Source organism: Gadus morhua, chromosome 5 (assembly GCF_902167405.1).
Source record: "Gadus morhua chromosome 5, gadMor3.0, whole genome shotgun sequence".
In the NCBI taxonomy this organism is placed as follows: Eukaryota; Metazoa; Chordata; class Actinopteri; order Gadiformes; family Gadidae; genus Gadus; species Gadus morhua.
Genome location: NC_044052.1, coordinates 1,906,984 through 1,924,271, shown reverse-complemented (window position 1 = coordinate 1,924,271; position 17,288 = coordinate 1,906,984). Strand labels below are relative to the sequence as shown.

Here is a 17,288-nt window from a genome sequence, read left to right as displayed (position 1 = left end):
AAATCAGCTGTCCTCTGCCATCTCAGCCCTTATGGGAGCTTTTCAATTCATCCTGGAACGTGCATCTTTCAGGGAATTTGTACAATAAATCCATAACAAATACCGAATATTGATTGTCTTATGTTTCCATATTATATCCATTATATTGACCGGGTATTCCCAAGATGCTCACGCTCTGCAGCAAGCCAGTCACAGTTTGCGCGGCGCTGTACAGCGAATGTAAACAAACAACTAAGCTAAGGTTAGCATTTCGCTAAGCATTACTTTTCCTCCCGAGATCCCGCTAATGTTGTGTTATAAAGTAAAGGGAAACGGGACTTCCGGTAAGATGGCGGACGGGTAAGACGCTTAGTTTTGAGCTCGCCCGGGTCGGTCAAATAAACCCACTCAAACTCAACAACTCGACATACAAATGAGATAAAGCGGGTTATGGGTGGACGCCGAGGCCGTAGAAATACAAAAAACTTGAACAAAACTCAGGAAAACAGTACGTTGGAAGAGATTGAACAAAACCAAATGGAACACGAGGGTGACGCAACGGGGAAAATGGACCAAGCTAAAACACTGAGAAGGGCTTGCTAGCATCGGTAAGGATATAAGAGAGCTCAAGCAACAATTCCACAACGAACTGAAAACATTCAAGGACGAGCTTAAAAGTGAAATTAAAAATGAAATAAAGCAGGAAATCGCCTATCTCAGACAGGATATTGACCACAAGCTCACGGAAAACAATGAGGAATTACAGGAGCAAAAAACGGACATAACTGAAGCACAGGCCCGCATAGCAGAGCTGGAAGAATGTAACGCAGGGGCGAGCGACATGCTCGCTAAGGTGGTGAAGCAGACACGCCAGATGCAGGACAAACTAACAGACCTAGAAGCGAGATCACGGAGGAACAATGTAAGGATTTTTGGCCTGCCCGAGGACACAGAAGGAGCCTCTGTCGCCGAATACCTGGGAAAGTTGCTAAAAAAGGAGCTGAAGTTACCCGACGGAACCAATCTGCAAATTCAGGGAGCACACAGAGCTCTCACACGAAAACCGAATCCAGGCGGCACTCCGAGATCAATAGTAGTTAATTTCCTTCAATTTGAAACCAAGGAGATGGTCCTACAGAAAGTCTGGGAGAAGAAGGGGCTACAGGTGGGCGACAAAATAATTAATTTTGACCACGACTACCCCACTGAGATTGTGCAAAAACGAAAAACGTATCTAAATATCAAGAAGATCCTGAAAGAAAGAGCCATCCGTTTCCAAACCCCATTCACGAAAATAAGAATCCATTGGAAAAACGGTGTGCGGACCTACGACAGTGCGCGGGAGGCAGCGGAGGACCTGACAGCCAGGGGAATACCTGTGGACGTGCCGGGTGATGACGCGGAGCCTGCGGAGGAGTGGAACCGAGGTGAACGGGGATGGAAACGAGCAGGACGCCCGAGAGCGATGACGGATGCGGCGGCACAGCGAGCGAAGGAAAAGTTGCAAGGTTTGCAGCGGAGAGCCGACAATTAATGCCCCAGACAGAGTGGAAGATAACAGCGCTGCAAGGTAACACGCACGGCTTCATTTAATTGAGTTCATTAACGTATGAAAACGCAGACAGGGCGAGGGAGAGCCATCAATGTTGGACAGTTCTAGGCTGGGGCTATTGCCGTTTTACGGATATGGCTCCGGGTCTAGGGATGAGCCCTCACAGGAGAGGATTAATCATCCACCCACCAACAGGGACTTGGGGGAGAGGAGAAGAATGACCCCCATTTTGGAAGTTCGATAATGTTCATATTGTTCTTATTTCTGTTTATGTTCACGTTCACGTAAGTTTTAGCTGCTTGGGAAAATATGTACACACATTACTGAAGCAATATGGTAAGTCATGAATTAAAGATAATGTCTTTAAATGTAAATGGTCCAAATTCACCTAAGAAGGGAGGACTGGTCTTGACAAAATTGAAAAAAGAAAAACAACATGTTATATTTTTACAGGAGACCCACCTGTGCCAAACAGAACACGAGAAATTTAAGAAATTAGGCTATAAAAATTCATACTACAGTACATATAAACAAAGTCGTAAAAGAGGAGTTATGATATTAATTCCAAATTCAACTACATTTGTTTCTGAGAAGGTAATTAAGGATGAAGAGGGAAGATATGTAATAGTGAAGGGCTAACTAGACACGAAGACTGTAACGTTGATAAATGTATATGCTCCTCCAGAAAGCAATAAGCAATTCTTTAAAACACTATTTAATGTCATAGCGACGGAATCAGAAGGAGTTTTAATTTGTGGGGGGGATTTCAACATAACCATGAACCAATGTCTGGATACAACCAGTTTGAAAGGGAGCAAAAAACAAATCAAAATTTGTAAAGATATCCTTGGAAGAGATGGGAATGATGGACATATGGAGGAACCTCAATCCTCTTGAAAGGGATTTCACACATTATTCGGCAACGCACAATGTGCACTCAAGAATTTATTATTTTTTTATCAATAAAGTTGACGGATACAGAGTAACCGAGTGTATCATTGGGGGGGCAGATGTATCAGATCATAATACCCTGTTTCTAAAATTACATCTTAATGCCAGGAAAAGACAAACAATCTGGAGACTTAATGTGGGAATGCTGAATAATAAAAGTTTAGTGGAGGAATTAAAGAAAGAAATTGGGCAATATATGGAAGACAATAGTAACGGAGAAGTTGACCCACACATTGTTTGGGATGCCCTGAAGGCGGTTGTTCGAGGGAAAGTAATAGCTAAAACCTCTAAAATAAAGAAACTTAAAGCAGAGGCGTACCAGAACCACTCTTTAAGATTAAGAGAACTGGAACAGCAATATCAAAAGACAAACAACCCGAATATATGTAAAAAAATTAGGGATACCAAAACTAAGATAAATGATATATTAATGGACGAATATGGAAAAAATAACATATTTATGAAACAAAATTATTATGAAATTGGCCCAAGAGCAACTAAACTCCTAGCAAAACGTGTACGAAAACAACAAGCAGTTAATACCATACATACAATTAAGGATCCATGCACCAATGAGACGATAGCCGAGCCGGAAAATATAGAAAGAGTATTTAGGGGGTTCTATGAAAAATTATATACACAACCGGCTGCTGCGAACGAGGAAGAAACTAGAACCTTTTTAAACGAATTGGATTTACCGTCGATTGGCACTTACCAAAATGAAAGATTAACAGCAGACATTACAAGGGAAGAGATTATTTATGCTATAAAATCATTGAAAAACAATACATCTCCAGGGAGTGATGGTTATCCTGCAGAGTGGTACAAGATTTTTAAGGAGGAACTGCTACCAGCTCTCCAGACTTCCTTTAATTGGACTCTAAAAGAAAACAAAACACCACCAACATGGGCAGAAGCAATTATATCAGTCATTACAAAACCAGGCAAAGATAAGGATAGATGTGAAAATTATAGACCGATCTCAATACTAAATTTAGATTATAAACTATATACGTCAATCATCTCTAAAAGAATAAATACCTTCATTACAGAATTAATTGACGAAGATCAAACGGGATTCATATCGGGCCGCCAAACCCAAGATAGTATACGCTGAACTCTACAAATAATTGGCAATGCAAGAAGAGAGAAACAAAGTATGAGGGGCCGTCTGGGACAGAATTCATACTTGGTCTTACACACACTATTATACTCTCTCACATACACTATTATACTCTCCCACATACACTATGATACTCTCTCACATACACTACTACTCTCTCTCACATACACTACTATACTCTCTTACATACACTACTCTACTCTCTTACATACACTACTATACTCTCTTACATAAACTACTATACCCTCTCACATACACTACTATTCTCTCTCACATACACTACTATACTCTCTCACATACACGACCATACACTCTCATACTTACATGTAAAAGGAGTTTAATAGTTTGAATGAAACGGAAGTGAGTTTGAATGAAACGGAAGTGAGTTTGAATGAAACGGTAGTGAGTTTGAAATGTTCAAAAGAGTCCGCAGAAATCGAATATCAATATTATTTTAGTGTAATTACATTGTGTATATGCACAAGCCATCTTATACAAAGCAGCCGAAAAATAGAAAACCGAAACGCTACTATGTTTTTTTTTTTCTGCGATTCAGGGTTTGAATTCTGCTATTGTCGTCTGATTCATTGAATCCGCTGTGTTTGCCAGGGTCTCAGGGTCTTCCGACTCTGGGGAAGAGCCTGCTAGTTTACGCACACCACTTGCGCATTTGTTTTCTCAACCACACGTGAGACGTTGTTTGACATGCTGGATATCGTCAGAAAGGTATTTTCATTGGCTATTAGGATATCTAAGGCCGGTCCCCGACCCTTGCTGTCTGCTGGTGTAGCTGTCAATCAAAGTATACACGCACCGTTTTGATAGCGATCGCCTCATTGGCTTGTAAGGCTTGTAAACAAGGAAGTATTGGTCTTACAGACATGTGGGAGGGCTCTATGTCACCGTGAGACCCTGGCAAACACAGCGAATTCAATGAATCAGACGACAATAGCAGAATTCTAACCCTGAATCGCAGTTTTCTAAAAAAAAAAACATAATAGCGTTTCGGTTTTCTATTTTTCGGCTGCTTTGTATAAGATGGCTTGTGCATATACACAATGTAATTACACTAAAATAATATTGATATTCGATTTCTGCGGACTCTTACGAACATTTCAAACTCACTTCCGTTTCATTCAAACTCACTTCCGTTTCATTCAAACTCACTTCCGTTTCATTCAAACTTTCCCGTTTCATTCAAACTCACTTCCGTTTCATTCAAACTTTCCCGTTTCATTCAAACTCACTTCCGTTTCATTCAAACTCTCTTACACATACTACTATACTCTCTTACATACACTACTATACTCTCTTACACATACTACTATACTCTCTTACATACACTACTATACTCTCTTACATACACTACTATACTCTCTTACATACACTACTATACTCTCTTACATACACTACTATACTCTCTTACATACACTATTATACCCTCTTACTCATACTACTATACCCTCTTACATACACTACTATACTCTCTCACATACACGACTATACACTCTCATACTTACATGTAAAAGGAGTTTAATAGTTTGAATGAAACGGAAGTGAGTTTGAATGAAACGGAAGTGAGTTTGAATGAAACGGAAGTGAGTTTGAAATGTTCATAAGAGTCCGCAGAAATCGAATATCAATATTATTTTAGTGTAATTACATTGTGTATATGCACAAGCCATCTTATACAAAGCAGCCGAAAAATAGAAAACCGAAACGCTACTGTTTTTTTTTAGAAAACTGCGATTCAGGGTTAGAATTCTGCTATTGTCGTCTGATTCATTGAATCCGCTGTGTTTGCCAGGGTCTCACGGTGACATAGAGCCCTCCCACATGTCTGTAAGACCAATACTTCCTTGTTTACAAGCCTTACAAGCCAATGAGGCGATCGCTATCAAAACGGTGCGTGTATACTTTGATTGACAGCTACACCAGCAGACGGCAAGGGTCGGGGACGGGCCTTAGATATCCTAATAGCCAATGAAAATACCTTTCTGACGATATCCAGCATGTCAAACAACGTCTCACGTGTGGTTGAGAGAACAAATGCGCAAGGGGTGTGCGTAAACTAGCAGGCTCTTCCCCAGAGTCGGAAGACCCTGAGACCCTGGCAAACACAGCGGATTCAATGAATCAGACGACAATAGCAGAATTCAAACCCTGAATCGCAGTTTTCTAAAAAAAAACATAGTAGCGTTTCGGTTTTCTATTTTTCGGCTGCTTTGTATAAGATGGCTTGTGCATATACACAATGTAATTACACTAAAATAATATTGATATTCGATTTCTGCGGACTCTTATGAACATTTCAAACTCACTTCCGTTTATTTCAAACTCACTTCTGTTTCACTCAAACTCACTTCCGTTTCATTCAAACTATTAAACTCCTTTTACATGTAAGTATGAGAGTGTATAGTCGTGTATGTGAGAGAGTATAGTAGTGTATGTGAGAGGGTATAGTAGTGTATGTAAGAGAGTATAGTAGTGTATGTAAGAGAGTATAGTAGTGTATGTGAGAGAGAGTAGTAGTGTATGTGAGAGAGTATTTAGTGTATGTGAGAGAGTATAATAGTGTATGTGAGAGAGTATAATAGTGTGTGTAAGACCAAGTATGAATTCTGTCCCAGACGGCCCCTCATAACAAAGCATTGTACTGGTTAACATTGACGCGGAGAAGGCATTCGACTGTGTGAATTGGAAATTCCTTTATCAGGTGTTGGAACGATTCGGATTTAATACTAAATCAGTACAATTGATTAAAACACTTTATCAAAAACCCTCTGCTAGAATTAAAATGAATGGAAGTTTGTCCAAGAAAATATATCTACAGAGATCGACCAGACAAGGATGCTGTATGTCGCCGATCCTGTTTGCGATTTTTATTGAGCCCTTAGCTCAAGCAATCCGTCAAAATAAAGAACTTTAAAGGGGTCACGATTAAGGGTATAGAACATAAATTGGGACTTTTTGCTGATGATTTAATAGCTTTCCTCGAACAACCCAACACGTCGCTCCCTAATTTGATGAAGCTACTACACACGTATGGTCATCTGTCAGGATATAAAATTAATAGGGCTGTAACGATACGCGTATCAAACCGAAAATCGCGATACTCAAAGCCACGATCCTGTCTCGCGGTGTGAGAAGGCAGAAGCGCGATACGCCCTTTCTAACTCTGCGGTCAAATTGTCCGATTGAAATTTGCTAATAATTTGTCTAGATAATAGTCTGCTGACAGCGCCCCCTCCTATCGATAACGTAAGTATGCGACTGCAATCCTCCGTGGCTACGGAGGATCGCATTTCTCCACAGCCGTCGAAGTGCTCATATGCGATATGAACGACATTTATCCAGAGGGGGCCTGTGTGATCCTGTCTCTAGTGTTTTGTGTGATTTGACTGGCAGTTTGTCTGCTTATAGGTCGGAATGAAGCGGCCACCGATTATTGACAGGATGGGTACTTTATTCTACTGGACTCGTTCGCTTCTTCACTAGACACACGCGCTACCGCTCGCTCTCCTCGCTCGTCCACTCACTCCCTGACGACACACGCATACGCACATTGCCATTCTGGCGCACACACATATGCTACTCGTAACGCCTCGTTATTGCGACGTTCATGACCTTCAGGTTTTTCTCCATCTATTGAAAGTTAGGCTATTAAACATGTTGCATTCTATACGGCCTGATTATGTCATTATTTAAGCTACATAGCCTAATAAGTAGTGCTAATAAGGATATTTGACTAAACCAACCAAACAGTTGAAAAAAGCATCCTCCCACACGTTATTTCTTTATTCATTTAGCTATACTTTAATAGTATTCTTTCTGTTCAAATCTGTTCAGTGTTCCAAATTATTTGTTATTAAATGTTACATTAAGTTAATTGGTATATAAGTGTTGTTTAAATAAAATGCTTTTTAAATTTCAAAAAATCGTGGGATGTATCGAACCGTGGGTCAAAAATCGTGATACAAACCGAATCGTGAGTTTGTGTATCGTTACAGCCCTAAAAATTAATGTTTCCAAAACACAGATTTTATCGTTTAATTATACCCCACCAAAAGAGATCATGGAAATATATGACCTTAAGTGGAACCTAAAGTCAATTCAATATTTGGGCGTTACGATCACTAAAAACTCCACCGACCTATATAAAGCAAATTATAACAATTTAGATCAAGAAGTAAAAAAAGATATAGCAAGATGGTCTACCCTCCCACTTGATCTAAACTCAAGAATTGAGATAGTTAAGCTTGATATATTGCCCAGATTTCTCTATCTATTCCAGATTTGTCTGGGGGGGCAAAAGACTTAGAGTCAGATACAAAACTCTTCAGCTAAGGAAAGAGAGAGGAGGTATGGGTCTACCAAAATTAAAGGAATACTATTATGCTGCTCAATTGAGACCTGTGTACTGTTGGTGTAGGTCAGAATTGAGAGCAAAATGGAAAGAGATAGAAAGAGAAGTAAACCAAATTCCAATTCAACATTTCATTGGAGATAACAAACTATACAAAGAACTCAAAAATAAAATGGACCCAACAACAGTACACACGCTAGGTCTATGGTTTAAAATTTTGAAAATATATAAGATTCAGAATGACATTATTATATTAAAATGGGTAGCACATGATATAAATTTCCAACCTGCATTGTATGATCCAGGATTCAAGCACTGGGTAACAATGGGAATAACAACTTGGTGTGTTTTGGTAAAAGACGGGAGGCTGGAGAGTTTTGAAAATATAAGAAGACAATATGAATTGGGAGCTCATGAATTCTATAGATACCTTCAAATGAGGGACTATTTCAAAAGGGAAATCGGGTCAGATTCTCCCAAGGAGGTGAACGGTGTCATCCAAATTATAATAAAAGCATATCAGGAAAGTAACATAAGAATAATTTCCGCAATGTATAGAGGTTTGAATACTAACGACAAACATTGAACTAAATATATTAAGACGAAATGGGAAAAAGAACTCAATGTACAAATTACAGATGAAGATTGGCATGATATGTGGAGGGCACATCACTCGTCCACCAGTTCACGAACTTGGAGGGAATTCTCATGGAAGAATCTCATTCGTTTCTTTATAACACCAAAAGTGAAAAGTAAGCAGCTTAACAAGAGTCAGAAATGTTGGCGGGAATGTGGGTCTTACAATGTGGACCATGCACATGTTTTTTGGAATTGTCAGAAAGTAACTGTATTTTGGGAGATGGTTTGTAAAGTATTAAAGCAAATACTAGGATATGAGGTCCCCAAAAGTAGTTTGGTGCTCTATCTATGTAAATTTCAGGAAGAGAATATTGCGAGTGATATATATTTGATCAAAATACTGCTGGTAGCGAGCAAGAAAGCTATCACCAGACATTGGTGTTAAGAAACACCACCAACGAAGACTCATTGGTTTACTATTGTTGAAGAGATAGCTGTAATGGAGAAACTGACACACAAACTGAGACTTCAAGAAACACAATTCGACTGTAAATGGGAAAAAATGGACACTTTACAGGACTCAAAATGAAGACATTGGATTGGAACAGTAGTAGATAATTACAAACTCAGGATATGAGAATATGAAGGTACTTCGCAGGCAGGTTTTTCTTTTTTTTCTTTTTCTTTCTTGTTTTATTTTATTTTTATTTCTATTGCCATTCCATTTGTTGATGTTGATATAATGTAATGTTACTGTGAAAAACTGTCAATAAAGATCTAAGTGACAAAAAAAAAAAGTAAAGGGAAACAAGATATCTATTCTTCCTCCACCTCTCTCGCTTCTCTGCTTGGTGTCGCTGACGCTTATAGTTTGCCTCCCTCGCTCTGGTAACGTCACGTACGTGAAAAAAAACAAAAACGAAGCTCCGAATACTGATTTAAAGGGGACATATTATACCACCAGGTGTGAGTGTGATGAGCCATTACAAGCCGTTTTGAAAATGTGCAGCTTCTGACATCACAGGTGGGCGTGTCCACCTAGATGTGTGCTGCATGGATCAGTCTACCAGCCTACCCAGTGGACTGTAGCAAACATTGCTTATCTATCCGTCATACATCTAGGTGGACATGCCCAACTGTGATGTCAGAAGCTGCACATTTTCAAAACGACTTGTAATGGCTAATCACACTCACACCTGGTGGTATAATATCTCCCCTTTAAGCTTCGAATACTAATTTTCCGAACGAGTATTCAAATATTAGAATAATTCGGGCCAGCCCTACTTTACAGTCAGACGTCCGTTCGTCCCTGCAGGCTTTGGCTGATGTTTCGAGTTCACCTTTGGGATTCGGAAATAGGTCTCCAGGACGCCGCTGTCCATATGCAGTGCGAAACTAGGATGCTCCACCACACGTACGTCCGTGTCCTCGTCTGATTCAGATTTCGTCCAGGAGAAATCGACATCTTTGAAATTCTCTGCAGCAGACTCTACCTCTGTATCCATAGGCGCACAGTGAGAGCACAGGCACCACCAATCCGCCCCAGTTCGAGCCATTCCGGGCCCCTCGTCCGCAACAGGCAGGAACTGCCTCGGCTATAGCAGCCGTAGAAGCCGCATCCTGTTCCTCTAACAGCTTCAGCTGCTCGTCGCTATATTGCGGCTCGTAAAGGTAGCCACGAACATCTGATTCGAGCATCAGATCTTCAAAATCCCCAACCTCTATATCAGATCCAGTACCTTCCGCCGTGGTCGTTAATTCAGTTTTCTCCACAGCGACCATTAGCTTAGCTTCAGATGCTGTGGATGTTAGTTTCTGCTGGTGAAGTCCCACCCACTGGCACTGATTTAACAGGTCTGTAGCGTCAGTGGGGTGCTTGTAGTCTTACGAGAATCCTCCCCTCTTACACTTCCTGCTTTAAATGACGCAAAAATCGTCATAGTGCGTCATTTAAAGCAGGAAGTATTAGAGATCGATACGGATCTCTCCGGTCTCTGGGGAAAATAAGGGAATGATGCACAACCATTTAAAAATATGAGTGGGTTTCTACGACACAAAGCTTAATGGAAATGGGTGAAGTTTCCCTTTAAGAGAATGTCAAATATCTAGTTTTGTTTATTTTTAGTGCTGTCAAGCGATTAAAATATTTAATGTCATAGTTAACTCACGATTAAACGCAAATCTTTTTTCTATGCTAAATATCCCTTGATTTCTTTGTCCCATTAATTATTCTCATTTTCATGCTCTTATCAACATGGAGAAGTGCATCGGCTTGCCTTGTGTAAATGTTTTTTTATTGATAACAACATTGGCATATACTGATCAAAACAGTACGATAAAAAAAAAAAAAAAAAAAGCCTATAGTGCAATTAAACGATGAACCTACTAACATACTGCCTTGAACATAGCAGTCAGGCTACTGCTTCTTCGTTTTGAGCCAAAGAAAGAAAAAAAAAATAATAATAATAATTTGCGTTAATCGCGTGATAAAAAAATGAACGCCGTTAAAATTGGTTTGCGTTAACGCTGTTAATAACGCGTTTAACTGACAGCACTATTTATTTTATTTTTTGTTGCGTTGTCTTATACTTTTATTTTCTTGTAGGGCTACTGCAATATTTCAGTGATGCTTCAGTGTTTTACTTACCCTAACCCTGTTTTGTGTGTTAGGGTTAACCCTGAATATTATAACAAGGTAACAAATACATTCTTAGAAATGTTTGTTATGGAACGTACCACTTTTGGGCAAATATAAAATGGTATAGTAACAAAAAAAAAAACGGAAAGAAATTTAACTGGACCTGGTTTGAAAAAAAGAAAAGTTCCATAATTTTACCCTTTACTCCCACTTCCTCAAGATTTTCACCTCCTTCGTTCTTTCATGAGTTCATGATCGCACAAACACTATAGAGAACAGGCTGGTTTTCAATGCAACAAAAATGTCAGGTTTTTTATGTGACCAAATTGTTAGATGCAGTCAGGTTTCATTCTCATTTTACTAGCCGATGATGGCCAGATGATATTACCAAGTCCAAAATCAATTGCTTTAAAGAGAAGTTATTTATCGTGCCATCAATCATTGGAATAATTGCCCACTGAATATACGGAAATTTAATAGCAAAGTCACTTTCAAGCACCATTTGAGAATGCCTCATCCTCATCATCCTCATCGTCATCCGCTTATCCGGGGTCGGGTCGCGGGGGGAGCAGCTCAAGCAAGGGGCCCCAGACTTCCCTTTCCCGGGCCACATTGACCAGCTCTGACGGGGGGATCCCGAGGCGTTCCCAGGCCAGTGTTGAGATATAATCTCTCCACCTAGTCCTGGGTCTTCCCCGAGGTCTCCTCCCCACTGGACGTGCCTGAAACACCTCCCAAGGAAGGCGCCCAGTGGGCATCCTTACCAGATGCCCGAACCACCTCAGCTGACTCCTTTCTAAGTAAAGGAGCAGCGGCTCTAATCCGAGTTCCTCACGGATGGCTGAGCTTCTCACCCTATCCCTAAGGGAGACGCCAGCCACCCTTCTGAGAAAACTCATCTCGGCCGCTTGTACCCGCGATCTCGTCCTTTCGGTCATCACCCAGCCCTCATGACCATAGGTGAGGATAGGAACGAAGATCGACCGGTAGATCGAGAGCTTTGCCTTGCGGCTCAGCTCTCTTTTCGTTACAACATTGCGGTAAAGCGAACGCAATACCGCCCCCGCTGCTCCGATTCTCCGGCCAATCTCACGCTCCATAGTACCCTCACTCGCGAACAAGACCCCGAGGTACTTGAACTCCTTCACCTGGGCTAAGGACTTATTTCCTACCCGGAGTAAGCAATCCACCGGTTTCCTGCTAAGAGTCATGGCCTCAGATTTAGCGGTGCTGATCCTCATCCCAGCCGCTTCACACTCGGCCGCCAGCCGATCCAGTGAGTACTGAAGGTCACAGGCCGATGATCCAATGAGGACCACATCATCTGCAAAAAGCAGTGACGAGATCCTCAGACCACCGAACTGCAACCCCTCCCCACCACGACTACGCCTCGATATCCTGTCCATGTATATCACAAACAGGATTGGTGACAAGGCGCAGCCCTGGCGGAGACCAGCACCCACTGAGAACGAAACTGACTGGCTGCCGAGAACACGAACACAGCTCTCGCTTTGGGAGTACAAAGATTGGATGGCCCTGAGGATAGACCCCCTTACCCCATACTCCCGCAGCACCTCCCACAGTTTCTCCCGGGGACCCGGTCATACGCCTTCTCCAGATCCACAAAACACATGTAGACCGGATGGGCATACTCCCAGGCCCCCTCCAGGATCCTTGCGAGAGTGAAGAGCTGGTCCGTAGTTCCACGTCCGGGGCGAAAACCGCATTGTTCCTCTTCAATCTGAGGTTCGACGATCGGCCGAACCCTCCTTTCCAGCACCTTGGAGTAGACTTTACCAGGGAGGCTGAGAAGTGTGATACCCCGGTAATTGGCACACACTCTCTGGTCCCCCTTTTTGAACAGGGGAACCACCACCCCGGTTTGCCACTCCTTTGGCACTGTACCCGACTCCCACGCGATGTTGAATAGGCGTGTCAACCATGACAGCCCCTCAACACCCAGAGCCTTTAGCATTTCTGGCTGGATCTCATCAATCCCTGGGGCTTTGCCACTGCGGAGATGTTTGACTACCTCAGTGACCTCCACCAGGGAAATTGACGACGAAACACCATCAACCTCGAGCTCTGCCTCCAACATAGAGGGCGTGTTATTCGGATTCAGGAGTTCCTCAAAGTGTTCCTTCCAACGTCCGACGACCTCCTCAGTTGAGGTCAACAGAGTCCCATCCTTACTGTACACAGCTTGGATGGTTCCCCGTTTCCCCCTCCTGAGGTGCCGGATAGTCTTCCAGAAACACTTTGGTGCCGACCGAAAGTCCTTCTCCATGGCCTCTCCGAACTTCTCCCACACCCGCTGCTTAGCCTCCGACACGGCAGCCGCTGCAGCCCTTCGAGCCTGTCGGTACCCTGCAACCGAGTCAGGAGTCCTCCAGGATATCATATCCCGGAAGGCCTCCTTCTTCAGTCGGACGGCTTCCCTGACCACCGGTGTCCACCACGGTGTCCGAGGGTTACCGCCCCTTGAGGAGCCTAAGACCCTGAGGCCACAGCTAGCCACCGCAGCTTCAGCAATGGAGGCTTTGAACACCGCCCACTCCGGCTCAATGCCCCCAACCTCCACAGGAATGCCAGAAAAGCTCCGCCGGAGGTGTGAGTTGAAGATACCTAGGACGGGGGCCTCCTCCAGACGTTCCCAGTTCACCCGCACTACTCGTTTGGGCTTACCAGGTCTATCCGGAAATTTCCCCCATTCCCTGATCCAACTCACAACCAGATGGTGGTCGGTTGACAGTTCCGCCCTGCTCTTTACCCGAGTGTCCAAAACATGCGGCCTCAGATCAGATGACACGATCACGAAATCGATCATCGATCTTCGGCCTAGGGTACTCTGGTACCAGGTACACTTATGAGCACCCTTATGTTCGAACATGGTGTTTGTTATGGATAATCCATGACTAGCACAGAAGTCCAATAACAAACGACCGCTCGGGTTTAGATCAGGGAGGCCGTTCCTCCCCACCACGCCTCTCCAGGTGTCTCCATCGTTGCCCACGTGGGCGTTGAAGTCTCCCAGCAGAACTACGGAGTCCCCTACTGGAGCCCCATACAGGACTCCATTCAGGGTCTCCAAGAAGGCCGAGTACTCTGAGCTGCTGTTTGGTGCATATGCACAAACAACAGTCAGAGTTTTCCCCCCTACAACCCTTAGGCGCAGGGAGGCGACCCTCTCGTCTACCGGGGTAAACTCCAACACCGCGGCGCTCAGCCGGGGATTTATGAGTATCCCCACACCCGCCCGGCGCCTCACGCCCTCGGCAACTCCGGAGAAGAATAGAGTCCAACCCTTATCCAGGAGTACGGTACCAGAGCTGAGACTGTGCGTGGAGGTAAGCCCCACCAGATCTAACTGATAGCGCTCCACCTCCCTCACAAGCTCCGGTTCCTTTCCCCACAGCGAGGTGACGTTCCACGTCCCCAGAGCCAGCTTCTGCCGCCCGGGTCTGGTCCGTCGAGACCCCTGACCTTCGCTGCCACCCATGTGGCTGCGCACCCGACCCCAACGGGTCTTCCCACAGGTGGTGGGCCCATGGGATGAAGAGAGGGGGGGTGCCACGTAGTTTGTTCGGGCTGTGCCCGACCGGGCTCCGTGGCAAACCCGGCCACCAGGCGCTCGCCATCGAGCCCTCCGTCTGGGCCTGGCTCCAGACGGGGGCCCCGGGCTTCCTCCGGGCCGGGTCACATCTCCTCTTTTTTCGTTCTTCATTGGAGTTTTTTTGAACCATTCTTAGTCTGGCCCCTCACCTGAGACCACTCTGCCATGAGAGACCCTACCAGGAGCACAAGGCTCCCGACAACACAGCTCTCAGGTTCACAGGGACACGCAAACCTCTCCACCACGATAAGGTGACGGTTCCAGGAGAAGCCACTTTCAAGCACCATTTGAGAATGCACTATCTAAAATTGTGTGTAGGGAATGGACATACCTACTGTATGAATGCAATACCCATGAATGTAATAACTTTATCGGAATATATTGTTCATGATGTTTATAATGATTTACTTCTTTTAGATTATCATTGTTACCTGAATTATGATTTGTATCTTGATATGTTTTGTGTCTTTATGTGTGGACTCCAGGAAGACTAGCTCGTCCCACTTTGATGACAGCTAATGGGGATCCTTTTAAACAATAAACAATCGTTAATCCCGTTGGATTTTCTATCCTCTAGATGGCAGCGACACTAATCTTTATAACGTTTGCTTGATTTTTCTTCCATGGGTACCAGGTGGTGGACCACAAGCTGTACGGCAGCCGGGCGGAGTTTGACGCCACCATCGACCGCGTGCTTGAGGAGTTTCAGGTGGAGGCGGTGTGTCTGGCGGGCTTCATGAGGATCCTCACCGGGCCCTTCGTCAAGAAATGGAACGGTGTGCATTTTTGTTAATGAGCAATGCACCTAATCCTAATTGCTCCTGACGAGCTGGCTGTCGCCTTGCGTGGTTGACTCTGCAAGTGGTGTGTGAATGTGTTTGTGGAAACACAAAGTTCTAAAGCGACTTGTTGTAAGTCGCTTTAGAACTAAAGCGTCTGCTAAGTGGCCTAAATGTAACATTTTTAAATGTTTGTCAACAAAACTTGAGGGTAAATGCTTAATGTTAAATGCCCTGTGTGTTTCCCTACAGGCAAACTCCTGAACATCCACCCGTCCCTGCTGCCGTCCTTCAAGGGCGTCAACGCCCAGAACCAGGCCCTGCAGGCGGGGGCGCGGATCAGCGGCTGCACGGTGCACTTTGTGGCCGTAAGTACCCACTGTCATTAGAGGAAAGGTGCAATGCCAAACACACCCATAAAAAAGTGTTTCACCCTTGTTGTTTTAACCCGGCAATATTTAGAACGGCAAAAAAACAGTATTCTATAGCTAAAATAACAGAACGCTTTATTCTATAATGACAAAATATACAGTTATTACCCTCATGTTTTACACTATAATCGCAAAATGACAGTGTGTCAGTGTGGTACCCCTTATGTTTTTTTGGCCTAACAATATTTCAAAACGACCATAAAATGAAAGTGCTGCGCCTTATGTGTTTAACCCGTCACCATTTTATAACCCTACGTCCCTGTTGCTCCGCCCCTTTCCCCCAGGAGGAGGTGGACTCCGGCGCCATCATCGCACAGGAGGCGGTGCCGGTGGAGGCGTCGGACACAGAGGAGACCCTATCCGAGAGGATCCGCCAGGCGGAGCACAAGGCCTTCCCCATCGCCATGGAGCTGGTGGCCAGCGGGGCCGTCTGCCTCGGCCCAGATGGACGCATCGTCTGGAAGCACAGCGCGCGCAACTAGCCCCATTAAAACGGAAACAAAAAAACCTCAATTTTGTTAAATGAAAAAACATGTTTGCGTTTTTCCGTCAGCCCTCAACTCTGTTGTTGCTTCCGAATTGTGTCAAATAAGTGACGTATTTGTCTGTAAAAGAGACGAACTGTCGCTATAAATGTTTTCACCATGACACTGGTAGTCATTGTTACAAAATCGGGTGTTAATTCGTTAACAGGGCTGTTGATTCCAAAACAAATGCATTTATTTAGGTCTGGGTTTATTGTGTATTACTTAACTATTTTAAGTAATGGAAGACTTCAATGTTTAAACCTGTGAGGAAATATAAAGTTGCCTTTGTGGTTTGCAAAGAGGGGACAGTGTTGCTTCAAAAATCCTTAATCCTAATATACTAATTAGTTGTATTGTTGCTAAACTGCTTTATGAGATGTTATTGGTGGTATTCCACTGCTTGGGTGAATTATTCAAATGTTACACAATTAAATGTTCCCAAATATGAATCAAGGTAGACAAGGTAGATTGAATTTAGTCAGTTCTCCCTTTTTATTGGGTCACAGTTGGCTTGATCTAGCCACACAATCGCATATTAGATGGTTTTTTTTGTCAAGTGACAGTGAATGCTAATGGTCCAGGGGTAAGACCTACTGGTTCATCTGCTTGAGACCAGGGTTGAAGTCCTGCTTATGTCGGATGTTTTTTATACATTATGTACATTACTTCAGGCCCTTTGCTTTCGGCAATTGAAGGTGTTAGTTTTTTGTTTCTATTTCAGAGTTTGGTGTGGTTAAAGTCAGGATAAAT

The 17,288-nt window shown here is 43.5% G+C and overlaps 1 protein-coding gene across 4 annotated transcripts in view; it reads left to right on the top strand.

Annotated features, from left to right (window-relative positions):
* The window catches only part of gart (phosphoribosylglycinamide formyltransferase), an 82,702-nt gene extending 65,715 nt beyond the window's left edge, over positions 1-16,987 (top strand). For all 4 annotated transcript variants that reach the window (XM_030356149.1, XM_030356150.1, XM_030356148.1 and 1 more), the window contains 3 exons: positions 15,436-15,577; positions 15,833-15,948; positions 16,296-16,987. In XM_030356149.1, coding sequence (XP_030212009.1) covers positions 15,436-15,577; positions 15,833-15,948; positions 16,296-16,493 — 456 coding nt within the window. In that variant the 3' untranslated portion in view covers positions 16,494-16,987. The remainder of the gene's footprint in view (positions 1-15,435; positions 15,578-15,832; positions 15,949-16,295) is intronic.
* Positions 16,988-17,288: the final 301 nt, after the last annotated feature.